The sequence below is a fragment of the Peromyscus leucopus genome, chromosome 3 (assembly GCF_004664715.2).
Source record: "Peromyscus leucopus breed LL Stock chromosome 3, UCI_PerLeu_2.1, whole genome shotgun sequence".
Classification (NCBI taxonomy): domain Eukaryota; kingdom Metazoa; phylum Chordata; class Mammalia; order Rodentia; family Cricetidae; genus Peromyscus; species Peromyscus leucopus.
In genome coordinates, this window is record NC_051065.1 from 18,104,859 (window position 1) to 18,124,544 (window position 19,686).

At 38.2% G+C, this 19,686-nt stretch overlaps 1 protein-coding gene across 1 annotated transcript in view; it reads left to right on the plus strand.

Annotated features, from left to right (window-relative positions):
- Positions 1-19,686, plus strand: part of Col28a1 (collagen type XXVIII alpha 1 chain) — a 164,140-nt gene that overhangs the window by 6,616 nt on the left and 137,838 nt on the right. The window contains exons 4-11 of the mRNA XM_028869847.2: positions 3,505-3,525; positions 4,851-4,907; positions 6,250-6,303; positions 8,034-8,075; positions 10,477-10,503; positions 15,828-15,872; positions 18,129-18,173; positions 19,399-19,452. Of these exons, the coding sequence (XP_028725680.1) occupies positions 3,505-3,525; positions 4,851-4,907; positions 6,250-6,303; positions 8,034-8,075; positions 10,477-10,503; positions 15,828-15,872; positions 18,129-18,173; positions 19,399-19,452 (345 nt within the window). The remainder of the gene's footprint in view (positions 1-3,504; positions 3,526-4,850; positions 4,908-6,249; positions 6,304-8,033; positions 8,076-10,476; positions 10,504-15,827; positions 15,873-18,128; positions 18,174-19,398; positions 19,453-19,686) is intronic.

Sequence of the window (19,686 nt, forward strand, 5' to 3'; positions counted from 1 at the left end):
TTTCTCCTGACTCAGCCTTCCTCTTCTCCGAATTGTCCTTGTCTGCTTATCCCACCTATACTTCCTGCCTGGCTACTGGCTACTGGCCAATCAGTGTTTTATTTATCAACCCATCAGAGCAACATATTTACAGCATACAGAGCGATATCCACTGCAATCACCCTATTTTATTGCAAAAGAGCTGAATGGAAATTTAAGGTATACCAAGACAGTAGAGTATGTATGTTTAGCCCTGAAAACGCATATTTAAAAAGGAAATCACAATGAATTTTGAAAATTTGCTCAATCAGAACTGTCTTCCAAACTAGCAACATGACTCTCCTACAGTCACTATTGTTTCTTGCCTTTTGTCTCCGTGGATTGAGCCCATCTAGACTGGAGTCAGAGACTATGACCCATGGTTCCCAGATGAGTCTGGCTGGGAGCAGATACTCCACAGGAGAGGGAATGAGAACAATACTTAGGCCTGCCTGTGCCGGTGGTTCGAGGAGTCCTCACCACTCAGCTGAATGCAAGATGTTTCGTATGGAGTAGAATCCTGGGAAGGTGGACATTTAGTGGCCTGTTGTTGCTTCCCTCTCTTCATCTGTGGTGTGAGAAGGGCTGACTCCAGAAGGTACCGAGCAGGCAGCTCCTTGTTTGGCCAGATGTTCGGACTCGGGATGTTGCGACCCCCTCTAAACACACCCTTGCTGAGATTCCTGCCCAACCACGGACAAGAACTATTGGCAGCGGACTGGAGCTAGGACTGTTTGTTTCTGGGGAAAACAGAAAATGACCATCGAGACTCTGCTTCCTCAGCATCCTGTGACTTCAGCTTGTTTGTTCAGATGTTAGTTCTGTGAATAAACCTCTCCTGACAAAGGGATACTGCTTCCCGAATGTTTCCCAGGTCCAGAATTGTTATTCGGCTTTGGAAAGAAGGACACACCAACATTCAGTGTTTACATCGCCCCTATCTATAAAGCAGGACCTGATTTTTCACCACATCATTGGTGAATTCCTCATTTAATATATGATTATTATACCATTAGTTGACATTTTCACTTTTTATTTTGAAATTCTTATGTGGTTAGGTTTTTAAAACAATTTAGTCATAATTTAAGAACAAAAAATGCATTTCTTAAATGCACAATTCCATCAATTTTGAAAAGTACACATATTCATACAATCACCAACACTATTAGAATGCAGAAATTACCATCACATAAAAATGCCTACTCAAATTTCTTTGTGATCTGCCTCTGTCTCTGTCTCTCTGTCTCTGTCTCTGTCTCTCTCTCTTTTACCACATATTGACTAATTTAACTAGAGGTTCATTTCTGTCTGTTTCAGAGTTTATAGTAGCAATTTTGGTCCTAAGTTAAATTTCAAAGGCTTTTGTTGTTGCAGAATTTGCTGGCCTTTGCTCCCATCCCATTTTTTATGATATTAATAACTTTGTCAATTCTTCACATTTCCTCCATCACCCTTTATAGCATTGGCCTTGTACTCGATTGGCCCTTCCCTTCCAGCCTTCTATTTTGACCACTATCCCATTATTCAAATCTGAACTCATTGACAGAATGTACTTCTTTTATTTTGGTGAGGACATTTCTCTATTTATTCTTGTCATTGAAACTCGAGTTTCAACAGAACTTACAAGCCATAACTCAAACTGAAATCTGTAGACGCCTTTAAAGATGCCCTTCACCCCAGCTGTGACCGTGTGTACTTCCCCGGTCATTCTCAAAGCCAACCTCTTCACCAAGGATGGAAACCCACTTCCCAGTGCAGCCGGCTCTGTCCACTGGACCCTTTGACTATCTGTCCTCACTGTTGCCCTTGTCTTATTGCCCACACTAGTCTCCATGACTCTTTCCCCCACAAACTTTGACGATTAGAGCAGCATACCATTGGAGTGTTAGTTGGTCCATTGCATTCCTTCCTTCAGACTCATCCAGAAGCCCGACCTATTCCGAGAAACTGTTCCTCCCCCACTCTCCTGCTTAAGACTTCCTACGCTGCTTTCTGTGTGTTGTCCTCAGTCAGAGGTTTCTGATTGTAAGTGCCCTTAGGGATGAAGCTTTGTTCTTTGTTTGAAACAATCTTATCTATTATGAGTGTCGGGTTCATTTCTGTTTCTATAAAAATATAAATTCCAGAGAATGTGAAAACAAATCAACTACAAAAATAGTTATGTTGTTAGGGTGCTAAGGAGAAATACAGTGAAGCAAAATTGAGTTTTCAAAGGGAGAGCTGAAAAAAGGCACAACTATGCTAAAAGCATGAATTTAAAAACCAGTAAGGTAAGGAGCCAAGTGTGATGGCTCATGACTGTAATCCCAGCTCTTGGGTTGTTAAGGAAGGATTGTCATGACTCTGAGATCACTCTGGACCTCACAAGGAGTTCTAGCCAGCTTGGGCTACATAGTAAGACACTTTCAAATAAAGAAAAAAAAAAAAAAAGGCCGCAAAATGAGCCAGGCGGTGGTGGTGGTGCACATCCTTAATCCCAGCACTTGGGAAACAGAGGGAGATGGATCCCTGCGAGTTCGAGGTCAGCCTGGTCTACAAAGTGAGTTCCAGGACAGTCGGGATTGTTATGCTGAGAAACATGCATTGTTATTTCTACATAGAATCATATTTATAATAATACTTTTTGTCATGGCACATATATTGTTTTTTATCATTTAATTCCTTCTACATAGGAAGTTATAAATGTAGTTTTCTTTTATATGAACAATGCATATTGTTATGAACTATTCAAATGTTTCACAAAATATTATTTTTAATACTGCTAAGATGTAAAGGATACACCTCTTTTCCTTACATTTGGGCTTTTATAAATAAAATATATATTCAGGTCTCTTAAAAGTTTGAGTGAAAAATCTTTTCTCCTAGGTAATCACAATAATGAGGTTGTGGCATCCCATGTTTCAGATCATCTTGAAAAATGCCATCAGCCTTTGTGATGTTCTGTTTTTGAGTTTTAATCCAATTTTATAAGACCTAATAATAATTTCATAAAAAGATGATTCCCAAATCAGTGTTTTAGTGCCAAGAAAAATAAATGCACATATGTACAGAGCTGGGAACAAGAAAAGATGTAATTATGTATTTGCTTAAGTCTTTGTAAGCAAAAGTGAGAAGTTTCTCATTACAATCAATTAAGGTTAGAGCTAAATTATAGAGATAATTAGAACTGATCAAAGAAACAAAAGAAATAATAGAACTCATCAAAGAAAGAAAAGCTATAGTATAGGGTACAGTAGGATAACGTTCTTAGGAAATAAAGAGTAATTTTGAATGTTAGTGCCCCTCATGGCTCCTATTATTACATGGCTGAGGGCACTCCCTGGGTGGTTGGCTGGCTGGTTTTATTGCTTTTACAAGGTTAAAAAGGCTAAATTGCTATTCTTCTTGGAAATTGCATATCCCATAGAGAATAATTAAGACTAATAAGAAGATGGAAGCAGAACTATTAATCGAGTTAATGTTTCATTCTTTTTCCCCCCCTTCTAGGATGTCTTATTTGAAAGCAAGGTAGGCACCACATGCTTTATTACTATGAATTACTCTGAAAACCTGGATTAGCAAGTGAATGTGATTCCCATCAGGTGTGATTAAATGAAAATGTGTAATACTTTTTAAAATCAACTACTTCACTTTGAGGAAACCACATGATTTTATTTTTATGCCTCTGTATTTCAACTGTAGGTTAGAAAAATTTAGAAAAAGTAGAAAACATTTAGTGGGATTTGAGAGATTGTTTTAGAGATTGATGCTACCAAGTGACAAAATTTGTCTTCTGACATGATTGTTTTATTCTAAGCATGGGTCAGACACTAACTGGTTGCGGGGGTCCTCTGATTTGGAAGGTACTCCTGCTATTGGCCAGCACCAATCTAGTGCTCAGTTACTGCTGTTTGCTGGTTGGACTTGAAGCTTATTCACTTCTCTATTTTGAAGAGAACTGAGCTAGATAACAGCAACCAGTCAGAGCACATTGCAAAGCAAGCTAGCTAGTAGCTGTCTATTGGAAAGGGCATAGTACAAAAGGACACAGGTTTTAAAAAAGGTGGTTATGAGCATGCCCAGGACTCCTGAACTGGATTCTCTGCACCATGAAAAGCACAGGTGATATGGCAGCATCTGTTAAATGTGGTCTGTAACTTTTGAAGACACGCAGAGAAAACAACACATCGTCATGGTTGAGTCTGCTAGGCAGCTATCATAAAACTCATTCTGTTTTCAGAGACGTTAAAATAAAAACAAATGTGCATCTTGGAACTGATAAAATATGGTTTAAATCATGTTTTTCTTTTGTTGAGTAGGGAGAAAGTAATATTTATATATGACTGAGCTGTGATGTGTTATATAGAAGAGAATGATTAGAAATTCCAAAATTCCACAGAAAATGCTTATTTTTCGCCGGGCGGTGGTGGCGCACGCCTTTAATCCCAGCACTCGGGAGGCAGAGGCAGGCGGATCTCTGTGAGTTTGAGGCCAGCCTGGGCTACCAAGTGAGTTCCAGGAAAAGGTGCAAAGCTACACAGAGAAATCCTGTCTCAAAAAAACCAAAAAAAAAAAAAAAAAAAATGCTTATTTTTCTATTTGAAACAATCTCTTTCTAGAAGTGCATTAATAAATATTTGGTTGAACATTTGTTTTATTTAACAAAAACAAAACTTAGTAATACTTCAGTAGCTGGCTCTTACCCATCCTGAGTTTGCCTTGAATAATTTAGTAGAAAGAGAGAGAAACTTTCTTCAAGAGAGTTTCAGTTAGTTATATAATGACTAAGATTTGGCATGCTAGCACACACTGTATTCCACTGTGTATTAATGTTGTGTTTCTTGCTGATTCAGTGTGAACACAAGATCTGTGAATGTGAGAAGGGAGATCCAGGCGACCCAGGGCCTCCCGTGAGTAGACGTCTTTTTTGTACTTGGGGTTGATGAAGACAGTGATGAGACTATTTTCAGAAAGGGCTTTTCAGTGTCGTTTCTTATTTGATAATTGGAGCCAGAATTTCTCAGTGATGAGAAAAAAAAAACATAGAGAGAGTTAATAGAAGATATTGGTGGTTCAGGTGATGATCTATCTCACCAGGGATGCAGCAGCAACACCTTGTCGCCACATGGGGAAGAAGTCAGTCACCGCATGGGGAAGAGGATGCTTGGGGAATTAGGTACATTCTGTTCAATGAAAGCAGTCACTTAGCAACTGAAACACAGTGGTGGGATTCACCATAATTATTTATCTCTGACCAATAGTGTCAGAAAGCATCCACACTGCTCGTTCACTTATCTATGTGATTTTCAATCTTAGAGTCCTAAGAGTTTGGAAACCTGGAGAATAGGTTTTACAAAGTGAATGGACAATGGTCACATTTGTGACCTGGAGCTTGTATTTGAAGGTGGTGGTAAAAACACATATGTGTGAGTGAATGTGATGTATTTTATCCTGAAACTTGGATCCAGACTTCAAAGTTTTTTCAAGTAACTCTACCAACCAAGGCATTGGAGTGTGGGAATTTATTTCTCACAAAATACAAAGTTAGATCTATTATATGATAATATGCCAATCAATAGATGCTGAGTTCACTAAAGTGAAGATTTAATCTTCTTTTCCTCTAAAGCTGTTGTTTAACTTATTACATTAAGAGATTACTGTGAACAGTGGACAGGAAAACTCATTCTTGGGAACTAACTGACAATTCTCATCACAGCTTCATAGTACTTCACAGTACTGTCACAGCTTCATAGGAGTAAATCATTCATTTCTTGTTTATTTAGTGCCCTCAAAACCAGGTCTCAGGAAAGGAAGCTTTTTGGTGGTATTTGGTACAGGATGGAAGAGTTCCCTCTTCCTGTATCTGGAGCTGGTCCCCTAGATCTAAATAAAACTCTTGATCACAGGCATGCAAGCTGGCTCAGTAGAGGTCCACAGTAGCCCAGGCCAGAAACCACCCATCCCATGTCTATTAAATCAGACTTAAAAACCTTTGTATGAGTTAATTTTGTTTGGAAAAATGGATGAGAAGTGACTGAAGAAGAATTCGGTTGGGAAGACAGACATTATCCTCTTCTGAGCATATGGAAGATTTGCAGTGTTCCTAATACAGTAAGGGGGTAACAGAGTTGAATATCAGCTTGCTTGGTTACAGCTGCAAAGTTTTTGATACAGCTGGTCAGAAATTATTCAAAAACATAGACAACTGATAGAGTACTTAATAAAAATAAGCTTTTCTCCATTTACTTTCAGGGTACCCATGGGAATCCTGGTATCAAAGGTGAGCGAGGACCAAAAGGAAACCCGGTAAGTGAATAAACAGTTTTCTTTGAAGCTGATACATCTTGTATATTTATTTAGAGAGTGTCTTGGTAGGTTTCTTTTGTTTCTGTCAACTTGACACAACCTAGAATTATTTGGGATGTGAATCCTCTATTGAAAAAAAAAATGCCTCCATCAGATTGCCTAAAGGCAAGTCTGTAATGCATTTTCTTTATTTATGATTGAAGTGGGTGGGCCAGTCCCACAGCAGGTGCCACCCCTGGGCAGGTGGTCCTGAGTTATATAAGAAAGTAGTCTGAGCAAACTACGAGGAGCAAGCCAGTAAATGGCTTTTCTCCGTGGCTTCTGCTTCAGTTCCTGCCTCCATGTTCCTGCCTTGAATTCCTGCCCTGACTTCCTTCTGGGATGGAGTGTGACCAGAGAGTTGTGAATTGAAATAAACCTTCCCTTCCCAAATTGCTTTAGGTCATAGAGTTTTTTTTTTTTTTTTTTTTTTTTGTAACAGCAATAGGAACTATAAAAATTAAATCACTCTTGATTAACCAGGAACTCACTCTATAGCCCAGGCGCAGACTCCTGTGTGCTGGGATTAGAGGCATGAGCCACCACATTCAACTAATTGAGTCAATTTTTGTAGTATATGAAAAGTTTACACAGCTGATAAGGAATTATCAGGTGTCTAATAATTAAAGAGGCAAATGATGCAAAGCATTTTAAAGAAAGGACATAAAATTAATAAAGAAGGAAATGGAGATTTTTCATTAAGTGAATAAAAGAAATTGACTAAGCAAAGGGTCCTCTTTAATAATAACTATTTATATTTTTGCAAAGTTTGAATCCCACATGATTTTTTACTTTTTTTAAAAAAAGAAACAATTTTCTAGTTCATGCAGCCTTGTTTTTTTTTTTTTTTGGTGTTTTGAGTTTCAAGACATATTTCTTTCTCTCTTTTTTCTTCATAATAATGGAAGCCTCAACTTTAAATAATAGTAACTAGTCCTGGTGTGTGAGGCCTTTGCTCTCTGCTGCAAGGACAACTTGGCACACACATTTTGGGGGAGAAAACAGGAAATACATAAGAGGCATTAAAACACTCACACTTTAATTTAATCCTATTTCTAAGAATATTATTAAGAAGATAATCCATATGACATTGTATACATGAGGGTATTCTTGGCACTTGCCTGCTTGCCAAGGAGAACTAATGTGTGGCATTCTTGGGCCACGCTACAAAACCATCTCATGTTGACTTACTCTACCAGGGCCTAACTGATGCCACCACACCTTCTTTTATTATATTAAAAACTAGGCTGTAAGTCAATATTCACATTTCATTAGTTTGGTTTGTAGTTTTGTGCCCCATACTTGATTTTCTTAAGTCTTGCTGAAATCAGGCCATCTCTCTTGAGGAACATTTTAGAAAATATTCAAAGCCCCTTGGAGAAAAGCCAGAGTGTCCTGTTCCAGAAAAACACAATGCTGTGTTTGAGAAAAAACACCATGTTGTAAACTGGAATGTGGCTGAAGTTGTGAAAATCTATCTGCGTTATGCACCCCGACCATCTGGCTTTACTCCAAAAGGCCAAACCTTATCTGAACTGCCATTTTCCTTTTAGATTGCATGGTGAAAATGTCAATGGTCAGAGCTTAAGATTCTTCTCTAATTGGCTTACCCATTATCTAGGAAGAGCACATTTTATTGAGCAATCCATCACTTGCTGAAGAATTTTGACTGTGTTTGTTGTTTATTGCAGGGGGATGCTCAGAAAGGAGAAATTGGAGAAAGAGGTCCTGGGGTATGTGCAAAACTGGAATGCTTTTCTGAAAAGTGACCCTGGGATTCTGTGACTGACTGGCTTGACCCTGCAGAGCAATTGCAAAATTGATTCCTATGTACCTATGCTCTTGGGGGCTCAGGCAGGCAGGCAGACAGCTATGATCTCAGAAGTGGAACTATGGGGAGAAAATACTCTCATCAAGAGAGTGGTGATAGGACCTGTGACATTGCCCAATACCCAGCTGAACTATTTATGAAAGACTCAAGTGACAAAGGCACTTCGCCTTACTGCTTGTGGGTATTTTTTTTTTGTAATGATAAAAAAATAAGCTAGAATGTTAAAAGTGTAAGAATTATATTGTCTAAACTATGCCTTTACCAATTCAGTTCTCTTAACAAAAATAACTTGATTGTTCTGTTTGGTTTCTGGAGATTGCTTGGGAAGTAATCATGGTATGTTAACACACTTTTAATTTCACGTCTTCTAAGCTATGGCGGTAAGGATAGCAAATGGTAGCATCAGAGTGACAAACAGGGCTTGGGGTGTGTCTCCCCTGTTTGTCTATCCCCTTGGCCACTGTAAACAGTCAGGCACAGAATCAGAACCGGAATTTTAAGATGCTGGTCTCTCGGAGTTTTTAATTAACCTCCTGGAAACATCTGACAGAAAGTTCGATCCCATGGACAGGAGTTTGGTCAGAACTTTTGCTACCTATTCAGGAAGTACTTCTTAGTTGTCTTGTAGATTCTCAGTGCTGGGTTTCTCTAGGTGATGGGAAACTCCTGAACTTGAGGTGAGGGGAAGAACTCAAGGGCTGTAAGTGAAGAAAATTAACTGAAAAAGGAGCTTGGGGTGGGGACAAAGAGGAGAGAAAACTAAGATGATTATAAAAATTTGACCCTGTAACTTGAGATATGATGGTACTAGAAATCATAAAATTTTATGCCTAGAAATGAGAAAATCAGAAACAAACTTGGCAGACTAGTAATGCAATTTTGGATATTTTAAATTGGAGTTATTTTAAAGCCAGTGATTAATAGGCCTTGAATGGGAAAAGCAAACAAACGAACAAACCCCTGAAGAGGTGACCAATTGATAAAGTGACCAGGAATTCAGAAGAAAACAAGAATATACCGTGAACAAAGTAAAACTCCTTTGTGTCTGCAGAGCTCTATTGGATCTGTCCAAAATCCATTCTTCCCTCTTTCACCATAAAGTAGTAACAAACATTTTAAATGGTTGTGTATTGTAATGAGTAGAGGATATTCCAAGAATTCTGTGAACAGAAGCTTACCTATTCTTGACATAATAAATGTGGATGATTTTTGCAGGAAATACCAAATTAACTGAGTATAACATGGTCTTTAATTTTAAGCACCGTCTTAGAAATTGAACAATTTATGTGAACAAATATTTCTACACTGGGTTAAATTATGCTGTCACTCTCTCTGGCCAACTCTACTTTCAGCTTCTATTACTAAACACCCATTAATTTAGAAAGAAGTATTATTTCCTCTCTGAAATTCTATTTGGAAATGTTACACATGAGATGAAATGAAATTTTTGTAGGATTCATGTGTAATTGCAGTATTACCTCATTTACGCCATCAGTTTCTCCAGCTTGTGTTAAATACATCTTACAATTCTATTTTCATCCTTGAAAATATAGTTGTAGGATAATGATGGAAAGGACTTGCTGCTTCTTGGAGTTGGCAATTTCCCAGCCCATTTAATACCCAGAATTGTGTCTCTTAGAGGGCTTATGGGAATGACATGGTGGAAAAGCCTCCTCAGGATTCCCACGAGTGACTCAGAAGACAGCCAAGGTGCTGGCATCTCACTTAGCGTGAGATAAAAACCAATAACTCAAAGCTCACTGACTCATTAAGGCTGATAGAGGAACCATTCATTTCCCTGATGTTGTATATTTTAGACTGGATGTGAAGGGAGGACCATGATGGATACAGACACTTACAAATATTCTAAAGGGCATCGTCTCAGCTCATTTCAAAGCCAGTCTCTCTAACTGACCCTGACAAACATTCAGCTGCAATAGTTTGATAATTTTAAAGTCAATATAACAGTTTGAAAACACTGTTATTGGTCATCACGTTCACAATGACTTTCAGTGTACATTCTCTCCTTTGGTTTTGGGCCAAAGGGTAAAAAAATGAATTTGAAACACAGAAATCTGGAACTGAGAATAGAATGTAACAGGGAAACATAGGTTCATTCTTCTCCTTAGTAACCGCATATTTCTAAGCTCGGGGTGACAGAAAGTAGCTCGCACTTATGTGGACTTACTTTCAAGACTTGCTGATGAGATTTGTTGCACCTTTTATGTGAAAAATGTCTGGTGCTCCCTCTAATGCTGTTTTATAATATCTTCCTTTACCCTTTGATTTCTCTTTTAAACTAGGGGATTCCTGGCTACAAGGGTGACAAGGTAAGTTGGTAACAATCAGTTGACCAGAATTTTAGAATAAAATCATAAACATAGTATGCTTATGTACTATTATTGTCCTTCCTCATTTCCAAGCACATTCTTAAGTCAGTTAGTGTCAACTACTAGTGAAATGTAAGATGGGGATATGTGCTGTAGAGGGTGGAGTCACCCCTAAGATTCCAGTATCTCTCCAACTCTGCAAACATGATTTTTTCATTAGAGAAACTGATTTGACAAAAAAAAAAGCAACATAGGTTGTCTGATAAAAAAGTTTCTCCATGCAAACAAATGCAGCAATGCTAATGCTTAGAGGAAGCGGCTGTGTTGTTGCTTATGTTCTAAGAGAATCCAGATTCTGACCATCTCCTGGGGAAAGAGAGTTGATCGTGGGTAAGCAATACAGGACTGTTGATCTCAGTGAGCTAACAACTTGCAGAGGGAGTAGGTTTGACATGGAAAAAGCAAGGTACAACTTGGTAGATAATTTCATGATTATTTGCAAATTACAAACTAGAAAATTAAAATGCATCAAAAGAAACTAAGAAGTTGCACCGGGTATGGAAATCTCTGAGAGTGCTCAGTGGTTTATTGATACATCTATCCCAGAGTTCTGTATGCGCAGATTTTCTGGTTGAAGTCAGAACATGTTCCTATCATCCATTCTATCCACCAGAGCATATAGGCCACAGACCTGGGCAGTGGACTTGCAGTTTTAGTGGGTTCTATTATAGGTATTCTTGGTCTCCCCATTTCCCAAGAAGTCAGCACTTTTACAGTATGTGAATCTTGTGCCATCTTTCTATTTGATAGACACAAGCCCAGGAGCTCCTGTGAAATGGCTGAATCCTGCTAGGTCTTACACAAACCTCTTTCCAATCAAGTACTTCCTGAGTCTGAGAGGGAACCAAGGTGTGGGCTGCCTTTAGCAGGAGTGGGAATCATATAGAATGCACTGTTGTACCCATTGAACTTCAAGACTTACAGCTTCTCCTCTTGTGGAAGGAGCAGGTTATAGGAAATTCAGGGCTTTGAGTTTGGGACTAGGGGTACATGGATATTTAAACTATCTATGTGTTGTTCTTTGTTTGATTTTTTCCAAGCCAGATTCTCACCTATCCCAGGCTGGCCTTCAACTTGCTATGTAGTGGAGGATGACCTTGAACTTCTGTTCTGCCTTCCTTGCCTTCCTATGCTGGGGTTACACGTGTGTTCTGACACTTCCAGGTCATCTGGTGTTGGGGATGGGACCCAGAACTCCAAGCATGCTGGGCAAGCACCCTGACAACTGATCTGCATCCCAGCCCTTTTTATTTTTTTATAAGTACATTTTTCAATTAGGGAGTCAGAACATTAGTTTGAGTGTTGGATTTATAATGTGCAGCTGTCTAGAAACATAACATATGGGCTTCTGCCTGTACTCTTTGGATCTGGGCCCCACAAATAGCAGGGGAGAATCTAAGCACAGGCCTGTAAGTATAGTTCCAGCATTGGTATGCCCAAAAGAGGGAGGGTTAAGACAGCCTCTGTTTTCTAACTCAGCATCTAGAAAAACACGAGTACCTCAAGATACCAGAGTAACTGTTTCTTCCTCTACACAGAACTGAATTAATACCGGCCTGGGTGATTTACATAGTTAGTGGATAATCAGATGGGATAATGGGTGTGACAACGTATTGTAAGCTGTTTGCTGGTACATAAATGTAAAGTGTTGTTATAAAAAGGAAAGAGAAAAAAATAAAAAGGAAAAAGAAAGATTTTAATAAAATTGGTATTTGTGGAAATTAAAAAAAAATCAATAAATATAAGGTTATCTTATATACAGTTGAGGAAAGCTCATGGATGAACCGTGTGTGTGTGTGTGTGTGTGTGTGTGTGTGAAGATTCAGTTAACCTCCTGGGGAATTGTAGACTTACTGGAAGAGTCCTTTCTCACTTGGAACATACAAACTCTCAGAGAAAAGTGGCTCAGATCACTTGACACTCAGACCAAGATTCAAGACTCAATCAAGAGGGACAGCATTAGGAACTCGAGGCTGGGACAGACAGGGCAGATCTGCTCAAAGCTCCCTGAAGCACTTGCTCACTAGAATTATGTGATTGTGGTCATTCATTCTACAGGCGTTCACGAGCCCACCACAAAAAAAAAAAAAAAAAAAAAAAAAAAAAAAAAAAAAAAAAGGAACTGCCTTTGCTGAGGCAAATAAAATGGAGACAATATTTTCATTGATAGAAATTTGCCCACAAAACAAATGCTGCTCCTCAGGACCCTGTTGCTAGCAAATCTGTCTGGGGACAAATGGAATGTGAATGCTGGCCAAAGGAATTTTGAATGTATTTATGGTAGTTTTCTGTTTGATATTTTGGTCATTTTGTTCCTATCCAACATTAGGAAATTAATTGCACTCCAATTGAGAGTTCAAGAGCGATTTTTCCACTTATATTCTGAATAAATGTTCAACTTGTTCTCAGTGGAAACTCACTTTTTCCTGGGTCAGTTTGCCTCACAGGCTGTGGTGAGAATAGATCACTTTTGAGCAGAGCACAGCTGCCTGTGAGAGCGGCATCTTCCCACTTCTGCCCAGACGCAAGCAGGAGCTGGGCAGTGTCCTATGCCGAGGGTTATGGGAATGGAAAGTAACTTATGGCCCATGGCAGTGTGCCTTGTTGAGCTATGGGCGATTAATAACATGGACTTGAAAGTCTAACAGGGTCAGGTTTGTAGTCATGGCAATGTAGTGTCTCTGAGCCTTGCATTCCCTTCAGATGACTGGGATATGTATGTAAATACTGACACATATATGTTGTGAAGATATGCAACCATGGAAAGGCTCAGGGACAAACTTTGTGCTCATGACTGGTGATTACAAAGCCATTTCCTTACAGCAGTGCTACTCAGTGTGTGTCACGCAGCGTGGCAGTCAGGTTAGTTGATAATATGCAACGAGATAAAGCTTGCACAAGAATATGAATCCATTGTGTTACTAAGTCCAGGGCTTCTGCTGTATTTAGTACAATGCAGCATTCTGTATCACTAAGACCTGGGATTACAACTGCTTGTTCTCATAGTTTGACTTCCCTCGGAGAGGAGCAATGTAGTGAATTACATTCTAGTGTAGTTTTCTCATGTCTCTGTGCAGTGGCTCAGTGAGTAACGTGTGCTAGAGCAGCACACAGATAATACAGCAAATATAGCAGAAGCAGAGGTCGAAGGGCTCTGGACTAGTAAGACTCAGTCGGCATGCAAGCAGACCACTAATCCCTTCAGTCCAGTTTCCTTGCTTTAGCAGTAAGAATTGTTTCGAGGCTCAGAATAAAGATACACATGGAATCATTTTTAGGTGCTAAAGAGTCTTATTAACAACAGATGTTAACATTTTGAGGAAACTTGAGTCTTTTCTGTCTAATTGCCTGGTGCTTTTCAGTTCTAACTACCAGAAGTTTGAAAAGTCTGAGAAAATGGGTAACTATTCAGAGGCTCTCAGTCCACTTGCACAACTGTAAAACTTGTAAAAACAAACAAACAAACAAACAAACAGTATTATTCTTAATATTTTAATTGTGAAAATTATATGTTTTGTATAATATTATACTTTACATTTGTATACATTGTAAAATGTTCACATTGACCTCAATGAATTGCCTGTCACCACACTTATCATTTCTTACAGTGACAATACTTAAAACTTATTTTTTAATGATCAAGAGTAATATCATTGTTAGCTGTAGCCTGTGGTGATATATTGCGTACCCCAACTATAAGAGACCATCCTTTAGGTAACAATAGCCACCTTACACAATACATCTTTTGTCTATATCATTAAATAGACCTTTTGAACTGATTGCTCTCATCTAACTAAAATCTTGTGTCCTTTGACCGGTCTCACTAAACCTCCATGTGTTGTCCCTGATAACCGCCATTCTTCTCTCTGCTTCTAGTTTTTTTTTAGATTCCACATATAAGGGCGATCATGGGAGTGTTTGTCTTTGCATTGGTTTATTTCATTTAATGTATGTCCTAGGTTAATCCGTGTTGTCAGAAAAAGGAGTGGTATTCCATCATATCTCTCTCTCTTCCTGTCTGTCTCTCTATAAATATGTGTGTGTATGGTATTTCCTTACCTTGTTTGAAACACAAATGCTCAGTCTATAACGTTAAACTGACATTTATCTAAAGCAGTAAATGTCAGGTAATATCAGCAAAATACTACTCTAAACTCGGAAGCATAATTTTAATGTTAGTTTTTTAATTTAATTTTTTCTTTACTAAGAATTTTTTTTATTCATTTTGCATACCAACCACAGATCCCTCTCTCACCCCTCCTCACTCTCCTTCTCAGTTTTCCCCAGCAACCCACTCCCCATCCCCTCCTCTAAAAAGGTAAGGCCTCCCATGGGGAGTCAGCAAAGCCTGGTACATTCAGTTGAGGCAGGTACAAGCCCCTCCCCCTGCATCAAGGCTATGCAAAGTGTCCCACTATAGGTAATGGGCTCCAAAAATCCAGCTCGTGCACCAGGAATACTGATCCCACTGCCAGGGGTCCCTCAAACAGACCAAGCTACACAACTGTCTCCTGTATGCAGAGGGCCTAGTCTGGTCCCATGCAGGCAGATAATACAGTGAGTGTAATAATGAAAGCTGGGCAGCATGCTCAACAGTGGACCCTTTTTTTCTCTGAAGGATCTTGCTAACTCCCCATGACTGCCTTCTCCAGATATAACACTGTCTAGTCTTAGGAACTTTCTATTGGTTTTCTATGCTAATGCTACTAACTGATCAAGGTCAGTATTCAGATTGGACATGGCATTGTGAAAAATATAGGGACTTTCAATTAAAAGAGAGCTGGATTCAGATCCTGGTTCTATTCTATACTTGCTATGTGATTATATATACTATATATCCTATTATATACAAGCTATATGACTGAGGACAATACCTCAAAGAGCTTACATTTTTCCTGATTGTAAGAACAGAATTATAAAGCTAATTTCATTGATGCATCTTTTGGAATCAGATCACTATACAAAGAGAGTGAAACATGGTAGATGATGAGTTATTTTCCTTCAAATTCCATTTCTCTGTCAAAAATGACAAGCCATCATTAGGTGGTACCACTGATTTGAATAGCTTTAGAATAAATTAGGATAACTCATGGACAAAAAAATTCAAACTTCACGTCCCCCCTCAGTATTGAAGATGAAATGATGTGGAGTGCTCACCTTATGTAATTATGCTAAGATTCTTTTTCTAAAACTTGGAGTATTGAAGACTGCCATTGTGTTGCTTATTTGTTTGTTTGTTTATGTGTGTATGTATTTATTTGCAGGGTGAACGAGGAGAATGCGGTAAACCAGGAATGAAAGGTGACAAAGTAAGGAGCATGGTTTTCAGTGTTAGCAGCTGTCATCCCTTTTGGCCTGAGTTTCCTTAAGAAAAAATTTTGAGAAGAGCTGGAGTTCAGTTTTCACATCTGAAACATGTAAACATGAAGTAAACATGTAAAACATGAAATAAGAAACCAGAGAATACATAACTTAGATAATGAAGTCTCTCCCTAACCCCCCCCCCCCAGACCATTAGGGCCATTTTGTGACATCCCAGTCTTTGGGGTCAGTCCTACCGAACATTATGGTGGAAAGAAGGGCTAGCAAGTCAGTGCAAGGTGTGTTGGGTGCAATGGAATGGCCATCGGGTGCAGCTTCACACAGAAGACTAAAAACGCCATGAAGTTAGTGCGATGATAGGAAGCAGGTGGCGGAACTAGAGTAGAGAATAAACAATATTATAACTGTTTAGCCTAGTTCACTATAAATATAGGTGAGGAACTTAAGCTAGAGACATATTCAACTTAGCATGCCAAAGACTTTCTTGATCTTTCTTAATTCTTAATAGATCCAAACTACACAGACTGTGTATCCAAAAATATAATTATAAATGATGCCAAAAAGGCATAGAATAAAATAGTTGTCATTCCAGTAAAGAACTATTGACTATGAAGGCTATCAAGATAAGGAAATATAAAATGTCTGTGTTATATGGATGGATGGGAGTGACAAGGTACGATAAGCAGAGGTTGAGGAAGAAAATAAAATAACGAAACTGGCATGTTGCATCGAATTCTTTAAATAGCTTGATCTTTCCTGGAAGCTGATAAACTACTGTAGGGTTATAGACAGGCTGCAGTATGCAGCCTGGTGATTATTTCTGGGTAAATCAAAGTGAGACAATGAGTACATTCAAGTGGGAGAAGGACACGGAAATTTGTAAGTACAGAAGAATGAATCCACAGAATAGAAAAGAGATGAAAACCAAATACGCAGGCACATATTATGAGATTAAAATGACTGACAAATAATTAATATATTTCATTGACTAAGATGCTAGATGTTGTAAAATGCGGCATAGTTTTCTGTGCCAAAAAGAAAAATACTGCCAATTTATAGGATGTGATTCATTTCAAGTGTATCTCAATGTTAATATATAAAAATATGAATATGTATGTATGTATAGGGTCCATAAAATATGGCACCCTTGATATGAAACATTCTTTCACACAAATTTATAAGAAAAATATGTGAAAACATTAAGAGACAGAAAGAAACATAAATAAGGAAAATATCCAAATATGCCTGCAATCAGAGAAGTGAAATTAAGACATTTCCATAATTTTACCAAATTAGCAAACAGAAAGGCAACAAATGATACTTGTTCTTGATTTACATCCCATACAATTAATATATATATATATATATATATATATAATATATATTTTTGTATTCAAGTAATGACCATGGCCAACAAATTTTATTTATAAAGTTTCTTCCTTTCCTTATATACATGATAGATAAAGGAGTGACAGACCCTCCGTGGCCTCGGCTTTAGTAGTCATCTTCTAGAATCCTTAGTGATGAATCAGAATAGGACAGAGATGTAAACACACACATAGTTCTAAGGTTATTTAAAACAGCACTCATCAGAAGCACTTCAATGTCCAAACTAGGGAATGAGTAACAAATTATGGTAGGGCCTGATTTTTATCAAATAACTTGGGAAAAAAGGTAGAAAGCTTAGAAAAGGTAATCTATGCACTGTATCATACTAACACAAAATAAATCGTAAATGTATTTTGAGATATGGAGCATACTGAAATATTTTGGAAGATCATTGAGTATACATTTTATACTCAATTATTATACATTGAGTATATAAACAGTGTTTTGTCAAATTCCAAGTTAAGGACAAGAGCAATCCAGTTGTCAAGCAGACTTATCACTGATTGAACAACATTGGAAAGAAATAATATTCCACTAACTACAGGAGTTTCTATACTTAATTAAATGTCCTAAGGACCGTTGTGGAGCAAGTCCCTTACTTTGAACCAAATATCAACACATAGGCTAAATACTGATATCGTAAGTTGGATTTTCTTGGAGTTTATTTATTGAAGCAAAGTTTGACTCTGGGGTCTCTTGTTAATTAGGATCATTAGGATCATTTTGATTCCTTCTCTTCGATGTCTGAATAACCAGGAAAAAGTGAATGCTACCCAGAACAAATTTTTAATCTAAAATCTATGCTTTATGGAGATGGATAATTAGAGAGACTTACCATTAATTTTACTCCACAGGGACCTCCAGGGCCATATGGACCAAAGGGACCCAGAGGGATTCAGGTAAGGAGGCAAATAGAAAATCTAAATTTGAACTAGACTCAACTTGTGAGCTTTGAATAACAGTAAAACAATAAGCAACAACAACAACAACAACAACAACCCCCTTGGCCCATTTGAACCACCTTTAATTAAACCAGAGTGTCTAGAAATTGCAGCCAGGCATCAGTAATTTTTAAAAGCTCCTGGATGATTCCAGTTTGTAACCAAGTTTAGAAACCACTTTACTAATGTTTTGATTAACTCAGCTCTCTGAAGATAGGCACCAATTGGAACCTCATCAGTACACTTGATAACTTCAACTGATGAATAGCTAAGGGAATAGAAATATATGGGGAAAGGCAGATATGAGAAGGAAGTAGCTATTGATTCTATAATATAGTTATAAGAGTTGTACATTTTTTCTAAATTTATTTATCTAAATATTTATATTATTCCCTTCAATTTAAGTAGTTAATTCTTGAAGATATGAAATGAGTCTATAACTTAGTTATATACTGTGGACCCCAGAAAATAATTCAGATCAATTCTTCCAGTGAAGTGACTTGTCTCTTCTAAGATAACAATGGATGTAGATGAGCATGAAACATAATTATAGCATTGCAAAAACTCTCCTGAAGGTCTGGAGGTACAGCTCAGCGGTTATCACACAAGCATGAAGCCCTGGCCTCAATCCTTGGCACCACAAAAACAAGACAAAGCAAAACAAAGCAAGGACAAAACCAAGCCAACAAAACCCAGCTCTCCAGATAGGCTGAAAGTTATGTTTTTAACCCCAGAATTCTTAGGCTGTATCTAGTTAACCAGCTTCTTCATTTTGACCTGGATTGGCCAGAGCAAGGTGCTGACTGCCATTGCAGGCTTGTTGCAAAGGGACAGCTTTCGATGATCTGCTTAGAAATAGCTAAAAGTTGTTTGATAGGCAAAAGTCTTTTTAAAAAGTGGAATCCAACACAGGAAGAAGATGAAAAACACAGGCTTCGAAAGCAAAGATCCTATTCAAAAAATATTTGTTTTTAGTGTATATTGTTTTAGAAGCTTTTAATTTGATTCAAGGGGTTTATGCTGTGCAGGTTCTCATTTGAATGTGATCCCAAAGTAGGTCAGAGCCTCACAGTCAGGCTACTGATACCAGGATGCCCAGGAACCCTAGGACATGGCTTGCGTGTTTTTGGTTGGTCTTCTAGTTTGGGACATAAACTAATTCATGGTTTTCATCTTGGAGCAGGGCATTGGTGGACCTCCAGGGGATCCAGGCCCAAAGGGATTTCAAGGAAATAAGGTAAGTTTTTCCTAATTCGGAGATGGGCATAGTGTCTTTCACTAGTGCACCATGATGCTGTGAGTTTTATTAGACAAGAATCAGTCAATTCTTTGAAAAGTGCCTCTGGAAATACTTAGTAACCTGCAGGTATATGCGCAGAATCAAGCTCACGTATACAGGTGAGGCAGTGGTATCCTTTTATTATTTATTACTTTATTATTTGGGCGTTATTAACTATGAGGAATCATCTGG